Source organism: Labrus bergylta, chromosome 2 (genome assembly GCF_963930695.1).
Source record: "Labrus bergylta chromosome 2, fLabBer1.1, whole genome shotgun sequence".
NCBI lineage: Eukaryota > Metazoa > Chordata > Actinopteri > Labriformes > Labridae > Labrus > Labrus bergylta.
In genome coordinates this window covers 36654977-36664976 of record NC_089196.1, presented here as the reverse complement: position 1 = coordinate 36664976, position 10000 = coordinate 36654977, and the positions used below count along the sequence as shown (strand labels likewise).

The following is a 10000-nucleotide window of genomic DNA, read 5'->3' as shown; positions in this document are numbered from 1 at the left end:
ATTTGTATTCTTCTAATCTTTCGAATGTTCTCCCGTGTCGTCCTGTAGCAGCTTGGCTGAACCCCGCACTGGAAAACGTCGTCCCATCCCGGGAACTCACAAACACTGCGACCGTTCGAGACGTCCCGGAAACTGAGACGACCTCCCGCTCCTTCCCCATGTTCGGCGAGTACTCCAACCTCAAGTGGGTCACGTGGAACGGCTCTCTCCCAAACGGTGCCGTCGCCATCTTCAACGGCTACACCGAGCGCACCGACTACGTGTGCAAAGTGAACTGCGAGGCCGGCTTCTACTCATCCAGCAAAGGGAAGTTCTGCCAGTACCCGTACGCCGACGCCGAGTACAGGTCCTCCAAGTTTGAAGTGCTGGTCAACGTGGACCACTTTGAATTCCTGCAGTGGGTCGAAGACTCGTACGGGTCGGTCCCAAAGTACTCGGTCAAAACCTGCGCCAACTCAGACATCTACGTGGGTAAAAACAAGTACGGGCTGGGCAAAGTGGTGACCCAACACGAGGCCTTCTTCCTCCCATATGAGGGAGAGGAGTACTGGTACAAAAACTACCAGGTGCTTGCCATCAACACTGAGAGCTACAGCCAGCACATCTCTCACGTAGAGTACGGCGTGGACCAGATGGAGCTGTTCCACCACCCCCCCGAGGCCCTGCAGCTCGCCAAAGTCACCAACCTGGAGTGCAACAGCGTGCAGAAGACGGTGACTCTGGAGAAGTCCAGTTCGCTGGCAAAAACCTGGGACATCGGCAGGGAGACGCGCAACGGCTCCGTCTCCACCATGAAGGCCAAAGTCCCCCTGCTCGGCCCGGGGACGGTCGACTTCACCGAGGAGCAGACGCTGACCTTCTCCGAGGGAACCACTGTGGTGGAAACCATGGGGCACGCCGTCTCCGTGCAGCTGCTGGTGCCGCCCAACTACTCCTGCGCCGTGAGGATGGAAGGCAGGAAGATGACGGCCGACATCCCCTTCACCGGCCGGTTGAGCAGGACCAACCATAATGGAGAAACCCACTGGACGTACATCACCGGAAGCTACGATGGCGTGAACGTCGGCGAGATCAACGCCGTGGTGGAGAGGTGTCAGCCGGTGGCGGACGCTGTCCCCTGTCCCCCAGATCAACACTAAACATCAGCGTGTTTAATGCTCACAAGTCAAAAATGAATGTTTTCAAATAAACGAACGTTAGAACTAAGATTCTCCTTTTCTTTGTCTTCCTTTTGGTCAGATTTTTGAAGCCAAGTTACTGTAACTTCTCCTTTAAAGGTCATGTGATTCAAAATCCTCTTCTCCATGTTCCTCTAACTCTAACATGTGTCTCTCATCTGTCTACAAACCCCCCAATGATGAGAAAAGTCCATCCTCTCCGTCTTCTTCCTGCTCCACACAGAAAATGTGTGCTCAAACAGGCCGTTTGGAGATTTTCCCTTCATGACATCACAAAGGGCAGTAGCCCCTCCCCCAGGTGGGTGACACTCCCACAGCTAGGTGTTTGTTCTGCCCTCTGAGTCTGCCTTCTCACCGTAAACAATAGGACATGGAGCGAGAAAGACCAGAGTACACCCAAGCCCTTCCAGAGAGGGGGCGTGGTCAGACACAGCTCATTTACATATTTAAAGGTACAGACACAGAAACAGCCTGTTCTGAGCAGGGCTGAAATAGAGGGGTTTATAGACATGGTCAAATACAGGATCAGAGTGGATTTAGAACAAGAAACTTCACACACATGTTTTGAGGAGCTCTGAGACTTATTTAAACTGAAGAAAAGGAGGAGGAGGATATGTGACCTTTAAGTACTTTTCTGATTTGTTATTTCACCCACTACTTATCTAGTTCCTTCAGTGTAAAACAGGAGGTAGTAGCAACAGATGGCTGCAGTTTTTATCTGCCTTTTTTCTTCTCACTCACTCAACCCCCATTCTTACTCTCTGACAGTATGAGTCAAGGGTGAGTATGATAAAAACAATAACTCACAAAAACAACAATTACAAAATACATAAAAACTACAGGTACAACATATAAACTGCTACTAATACTGCACCCCTGGTACCCTGTTAATCCATAATCATTATAAATATATAACAACACTAAAAGAAATTCAATATAATTGCCTTTATGATCAAAGCTGGGCTTCTGATTGGCCAAACGTAAGTCAGTCAAGAAAATCATGAGGAGAAGAAACACTGAGGAGGTGGAACCTGATGTTTTAGATATTAAATAAATCATGTAACTTTAATCCATAGTTCCCCATTCAAAACAATGACTGTGTTATTTTTATTCTATAAATAGGAACAATATCACTGCTCACTAAGGGTATGTATGTTTGTCGCTCCACCAGGTGGCGCTGTGGCCCCGCAGTCCGCCGCTCCGCCAGGTGGTGCTGTGGCCCCGCAGTCCGCCGCTCCGCCAGGTGGCGCTGTGGCCCCGCAGTCTGCCTGACAGACAGAGAGCTTCATACTGTAACCTCTAGCATCACATGGGGATATTTACTTTAAATGATATAATTACTAAATCAAAGCTGGTGTCAGAGACGTGTTAACACTGTTCTCCTCTCGGGCTTCAGTGTTTCTGAGTTCCGGTTGGAGAGATGCTGCTGTGCTGAACAACAAGGTACAGTAACATAAGATAAGATAAGCTAAGCTAAGCTAGCGTTAGCGGTGAAAGTCGCCTCACTCTCTCTGTGAGTTTAAACTTCTCTGTGAAGTTTAAACTTCTCTGTTAAGTTTAAACTTCTCTGTTAAGTTTAAACTTCTCTGTTAAGTTTAAACTTCTCTGTTAAGTTTAAACTTCTCTGTTAAGTTTAAACTTCTCTGTTAAGTTTAAACTTCTTTATCTAATGCAGATAAATCCGGCTTAACATCCAGTAAAGATGAACCGAGTCCCGCTGAGTAATCAGTGAAATGTTTAAACTGAAGACAGCTGACACTCAACACTAAACTCAGTGGACCTGTGGGTCAGTGGACCTGTGGCTCAGTGGACCTGTGGCTCAGTGGACCTGTGGCTTAGTGGACCTGTGGATCTGTGGACCTGTGGATCTGTGGACCTGTTGGACCTGTGGCTTAGTGGACCTGTGGACCTGTGGCTCTGTGGCTCTGTTGGACTTTGTCACAATGAGACGACTTTTAACACGAATCATAAACCGGGTTCTGCTGACCGAGCCGCTCACACCGAGGATGGGACAGGACGCAGAGATACACACACAAGGCCGCAGGACACTGGTGAGTTTAAACCCTCACATCATGAGTTTAAACCTTCACATCATGAGTTTAAACCTTCACATCGTGAGTTTAAACCTTCACATCGTGAGTTTAAACCCTCACATCATGAGTTTAAACCTTCACATCATGAGTTTAAACCTTCACATCATGAGTTTAAACCCTCACATCATGAGTTTAAACCTTCACATCATGAGTTCAAACCCTCACATCGTGAGTTTAAACCTTCACATCGTGAGTTTAAACCTTCACATCATGAGTTTAAACCTTCACATCATGAGTTTAAACATCATGACTTTAAACCTTCACATCATGAGTTTAAACCCTCACATCATGAGTTTAAACCCTCACATCGTGAGTTTAAACCCTCACATCATGAGTTTAAACCTTCACATCATGAGTTTAAACCTTCACATCATGAGTTTAAACCCTCACATCATGAGTTTAAACCTTCACATCATGAGTTTAAACCCTCACATCATGAGTTTAAACCCTCACATCATGAGTTCAAACCTTCACATCATGAGTTTAAACCTTCACATCATGAGTTTAAACCTTCACATCGTGAGTTTAAACCCTCACATCATGAGTTTAAACCTTCACATCATGAGTTTAAACCTTCACATCATGAGTTTAAACCCTCACATCATGAGTTTAAACCTTCACATCATGAGTTTAAACCCTCACATCATGAGTTTAAACCCTCACATCATGAGTTCAAACCTTCACATCATGAGTTTAAACCTTCACATCGTGAGTTTAAACCTTCACATCGTGAGTTTAAACCCTCACATCATGAGTTTAAACCCTCACATCGTGAGTTTAAACCTTCACATCGTGAGTTTAAACCCTCACATCATGAGTTTAAACCTTCACATCGTGAGTTTAAACCCTCACATCATGAGTTTAAACCTTCACATCGTGAGTTTAAACCCTCACATCGTGAGTTTAAACCTTCACATTGTGAGTTTAAACCCTCACATCATGAGTTCAAACCTTCACATCATGAGTTTAAACCCTCACATCGTGAGTTTAAACCCTCACATCGTGAGTTTAAACCTTCACATCGTGAGTTTAAACCTTCACATCGTGAGTTTAAACCTTCACATCATGAGTTTAAACCTGAGTTTAAACCTTCACATCGTGAGTTTAAACCTTCACATCGTGAGTTTAAACCTTCACATCATGAGTTTAAACCTGAGTTTAAACCCTCACATCGTGAGTTTAAACCTTCACATCGTGAGTTTAAACCTTCACATCATGAGTTTAAACCTTCACATCATGAGTTTAAACCTTCACATCATGAGTTTAAACCTGAGTTTAAACCTTCACATCGTGAGTTTAAACCCTCACATCATGAGTTTAAACCTTCACATCATGAGTTTAAACCTTCATGAGTTTAAACCTTCACATCATGAGTTTAAACCTTCACATCATGAGTTTAAACCTTCACATCATGAGTTTAAACCCTCACATCATGAGTTCAAACCTTCACATCATGAGTTTAAACCCTCACATCATGAGTTTAAACCTTCACATCATGAGTTTAAACCTTCACATCATGAGTTTAAACCCTCACATCATGAGTTTAAACCTTCACATCATGAGTTTAAACCTTCACATCATGAGTTTAAACCTTCACATCATGAGTTTAAACCTTCACATCATGAGTTTAAACCTTCACATCATGAGTTTAAACCCTCACATCATGAGTTCAAACCTTCACATCATGAGTTTAAACCCTGACATCATGAGTTTAAACCTTCACATCATGAGTTTAAACCTTCACATCATGAGTTTAAACCTTCACATCATGAGTTTAAACCTTCACATCATGAGTTTAAACCTGAGTTTAAACCTTCACATCATGAGTTTAAACCTGAGTTTAAACCTTCACATCATGAGTTTAAACCTTCACATCATGAGTTTAAACCTTCACATCATGAGTTTAAACCTTCACATCATGAGTTTAAACCTGAGTTTAAACCTTCACATCATGAGTTTAAACCTTCACATCATGAGTTTAAACCTGAGTTTAAACCTTCACATCATGAGTTTAAACCTGAGTTTAAACCTTCACATCATGAGTTTAAACCTTCACATCATGAGTTTAAACCTTCACATCATGAGTTTAAACCTGAGTTTAAACCTTCACATCATGAGTTTAAACCTGAGTTTAAACCTTCACATCATGAGTTTAAACCTTCACATCATGAGTTTAAACCTTCACATCATGAGTTTAAACCTTCACATCATGAGTTTAAACCTGAGTTTAAACCTTCACATCATGAGTTTAAACCTTCACATCATGAGTTTAAACCCTCACATCATGAGTTTAAACCTTCACATCATGAGTTTAAACCTTCACATCATGAGTTTAAACCTTCACATCATGAGTTTAAACCTTCACATCATGAGTTTAAACCTTCACATCATGAGTTTAAACCCTCACATCATGAGTTCAAACCTTCACATCATGAGTTTAAACCCTGACATCATGAGTTTAAACCTTCACATCATGAGTTTAAACCTTCACATCATGAGTTTAAACCTTCACATCATGAGTTTAAACCTTCACATCATGAGTTTAAACCTTCACATCGTGAGTTTAAACCCTCACATCATGAGTTTAAACCTGAGTTTAAACCTTCACATCGTGAGTTTAAACCCTCACATCATGAGTTTAAACCTTCACATCGTGAGTTTAAACCCTCACATCATGAGTTTAAACCCTCACATCGTGAGTTTAAACCTTCACATCATGAGTTTAAACCTTCACATCGTGAGTTTAAACCTTCACATCATGAGTTTAAACCTGAGTTTAAACCCTCACATCGTGAGTTTAAACCTGAGTTTAAACCTTCACATCGTGAGTTTAAACCCTCACATCATGAGTTTAAACCTTCACATCGTGAGTTTAAACCCTCACATCATGAGTTTAAACCTGAGTTTAAACCTTCACATCGTGAGTTTAAACCCTCACATCATGAGTTTAAACCTGAGTTTAAACCTTCACATCGTGAGTTTAAACCCTCACATCATGAGTTTAAACCTTCACATCGTGAGTTTAAACCCTCCCATCATGAGTTTAAACCTGAGTTTAAACCTTCACATCGTGAGTTTAAACCTGAGTTTAAACCTTCACATCGTGAGTTTAAACCCTCACATCATGAGTTTAAACCTGAGTTTAAACCCTCACATCATGAGTTTAAACCTGAGTTTAAACCTTCACATCGTGAGTTTAAACCCTCACATCATGAGTTTAAACCTTCACATCGTGAGTTTAAACCTTCACATCATGAGTTTAAACCCTCACATCGTGAGTTTAAACCTTCACATCATGAGTTTAAACCTTCACATCATGAGTTTAAACCTTCACATCATGACTTTAAACCTTCACATCGTGACTTTAAACCTGAGTTTAAACCTTCACATCATGAGTTTAAACCTGAGTTTAAACCTTCACATCATGAGTTTAAACCTGAGTTTAAACCTTCACATCATGAGTTTAAACCTGAGTTTAAACCTTCACATCATGACTTTAAACCTTCACATCATGACTTTAAACCTGAGTTTAAACCTTCACATCATGACTTTAAACCTGAGTTTAAACCTTCACATCATGAGTTTAAACCCTCACATCATGACTTTAAACCTTCACATCATGACTTTAAACCTGAGTTTAAACCTTCACATCATGACTTTAAACCTGAGTTTAAACCTTCACATCATGAGTTTAAACCCTCACATCATGAGTTTAAACCTTCACATCATGAGTTTAAACCTTCACATCATGACTTTAAACCTGAGTTTAAACCTTCACATCATGAGTTTAAACCTTCACATCATGAGTTTAAACCTTCACATTATGACTTTAAACCTTCACATCGTGACTTTAAACCTGAGTTTAAACCTTCACATCATGAGTTTAAACCTGAGTTTAAACCTTCACATCATGAGTTTAAACCTGAGTTTAAACCTTCACATCATGAGTTTAAACCTGAGTTTAAACCTTCACATCATGAGTTTAAACCTGAGTTTAAACCTTCACATCATGACTTTAAACCTGAGTTTAAACCTTCACATCATGACTTTAAACCTTCACATCATGAGTTTAAACCTTCACATCATGAGTTTAAACCTTCACATCATGAGTTTAAATCTTCACATCATGACTTTAAACCTGAGTTTAAACCTTCACATCATGAGTTTAAACCTTCACATCATGACTTTAAACCTTCACATCGTGACTTTAAACCTGAGTTTAAACCTTCACATTATGACTTTAAACCTGAGTTTAAACCTTCACATCATGACTTTAAACCTGAGTTTCAACCTTCACATCATGACTTTAAACCTTCACATCATGACTTTAAACCTGAGTTTAAACCTTCACATCATGAGTTTAAACCTGAGTTTAAACCTTCACATCATGAGTTTAAACCTGAGTTTAAACCTTCACATCATGACTTTAAACCTTCACATCATGAGTTTAAACCTTCACATCGTGAGTTTAAACCCTCACATCATGAGTTTAAACCTGAGTTTAAACCTTCACATCATGAGTTTAAACCTTCACATCATGACTTTAAACCTGAGTTTAAGCCTTCACATCATGACTTTAAACCTTCACATCATGAGTTTAAACTTTCACATCATGACTTTAAACCTGAGTTTAAACCTTCACATCATGACTTTAAACCTTCACATCGTGAGTTTAAACCTTCACATCGTGAGTTTAAACCCTCACATCGTGAGTTTAAACCTTCACATCATGAGTTTAAACCCTCACATCATGAGTTTAAACCCTCACATCATGAGTTTAAACCTTCACATCATGAGTTTAAACCTTCATGAGTTTAAACCTTCACATCATGAGTTTAAACCCTCACATCATGAGTTTAAACCTTCACATCATGAGTTTAAACCCTCACATCATGAGTTTAAACCTTCACATCATGAGTTTAAACCCTCACATCATGAGTTTAAACCTTCACATCATGAGTTTAAACCTTCACATCATGAGTTTAAACCTTCACATCATGAGTTTAAACCCTCACATCATGAGTTTAAACCTTCACATCATGAGTTTAAACCCTCACATCATGAGTTTAAACCTTCACATCATGAGTTTAAACCTTCACATCATGACTTTAAACCTGAGTTTAAACCTTCACATCATGAGTTTAAACCTTCACATCGTGAGTTTAAACCCTCACATCATGAGTTTAAACCTTCACATCATGAGTTTAAACCCTCACATCATGAGTTTAAACCCTCACATCATGAGTTTAAACCTTCACATCATGAGTTTAAACCCTCACATCATGAGTTTAAACCTTCACATCATGAGTTTAAACCTTCACATCATGACTTTAAACCTGAGTTTAAACCTTCACATCATGAGTTTAAACCCTCACATCATGAGTTTAAACCCTCACATCATGAGTTTAAACCTTCACATCATGAGTTTAAACCCTCACATCATGAGTTTAAACCTTCACATCATGAGTTTAAACCTTCACATCATGACTTTAAACCTGAGTTTAAACCTTCACATCATGACTTTAAACCTGAGTTTAAACCTTCACATCATGAGTTTAAACCTTCATGAGTTTAAACCCTCACATCATGAGTTTAAACCCTCACATCTTCTACATCATGTCTGCTAACTCTTCAGCTCTGTGGATGATTGTTAAACTTCAGCTAACATAGTTTAAAAGTACCTCAGTCATTTATTGTAACAGATCCCACCAAACCCCATGCAGAATCTGACTCGGCCTTGTTGTTTGTTTTGATTATATAAAATACTCATGGTATTGTTTAAGTTTGAATACATTTTCTTAAACAGTTTAAACCCCTTATGAATTTGGCATATATTCAATGTAAATAAGTTAATCATTGTGGTTTGGATAAGAAGTCAAACATTGATCTGTACTGCTTCGAGCCTATTCCAGTGACTGAGCAGGGCAGGATTAAATTGCTCGATTTTTGAAGAGAGTTTGGTTTATTCTCTGATTTGGTTGTCATTTGATTAATAACTTGTTGAGATTAAAAATCTCTTTTTTAAGAGTTTCCTGGCCCAGACCGGCAGCAGCACAATTAAAGAACAGAGTTTCACACAAACAAGGAGCAGATCAAATAAAGACGCATAATCATTATGCACAGCAAGTATTTGTGGAGATCCCCCCAAATCATAAATATATTGTGTGTGTGTGTGTGTGTGTGTGTGTGTGTGTGTGTGTGTGTGTGTGTGTGTGTGTGTGTGTGTGTGTGTGTGTGTGTGTGTGTGTGTGTGTGTGTGTGTGTGTGTGTGTGTGTGTGTGTGTGTGTGTGTGTGTGTGTGTGTGTGTGTGTGTGTGTGTGTGTGTGTGTGTGTGTGTGTGTGTGTGTGTGTGTGTGTGTGTGTGTGTGTGTGTGTGTGTGTGTCTCTCTCTCTCTCCTCGGCTGACATCACACTTTGTGTGGCGTCTTCTCAAAGGGATAATTGTAGCATTTTAGGTTCATTCATAAAACTTTTCATGCGGCTCAATCATCTTTTATAATTCAATATAAAGGAGCAGTATGTAACTCTGACCTCTAGTGTTTAAAATGGGTAAATGGGAGAGCTGTCCCCCCCCCCCCCCCCTCCTCTCTAGAGTCCATGCTCACTCAGGTCACCATGTGGTGGACTCTGAAGCTTCAGTGTTTATCCAGCTCTGCATGGGTCTGTAAACCTTTCTGTGACCATTATATGAGCTGCAGCTGTTTGTAAAAGTCTGTGTGTGTGTGTGT

The 10000-nt window shown here is 40.3% G+C and overlaps 2 protein-coding genes across 3 annotated transcripts in view; both read left to right on the top strand.

The window, feature by feature from the left end:
* The window catches only part of LOC136178165 (natterin-3-like), a 3990-nt gene extending 2784 nt beyond the window's left edge, over positions 1-1206 (top strand). The window contains exon 3 of the mRNA XM_065952066.1: positions 49-1206. Coding sequence (XP_065808138.1) covers positions 49-1139 — 1091 coding nt within the window. The 3' untranslated portion in view covers positions 1140-1206. The remainder of the gene's footprint in view (positions 1-48) is intronic.
* A 1149-nt stretch (positions 1207-2355) lies between these two features.
* ptrh1 (peptidyl-tRNA hydrolase 1 homolog) overlaps positions 2356-10000 on the top strand; it is an 18769-nt gene continuing 11124 nt past the window's right edge. The window contains exons 1-2 of one of the 2 annotated variants that reach the window (XM_065952038.1): positions 2356-2621; positions 2854-3229. In XM_065952038.1, the coding sequence (XP_065808110.1) occupies positions 3122-3229 (108 nt within the window). In that variant the 5' untranslated portion in view covers positions 2356-2621; positions 2854-3121. Of the gene's footprint in view, positions 2622-2650; positions 3230-10000 lie in introns of those variants that run through there. The other variant, XM_065952043.1, reaches the window with a different exon arrangement.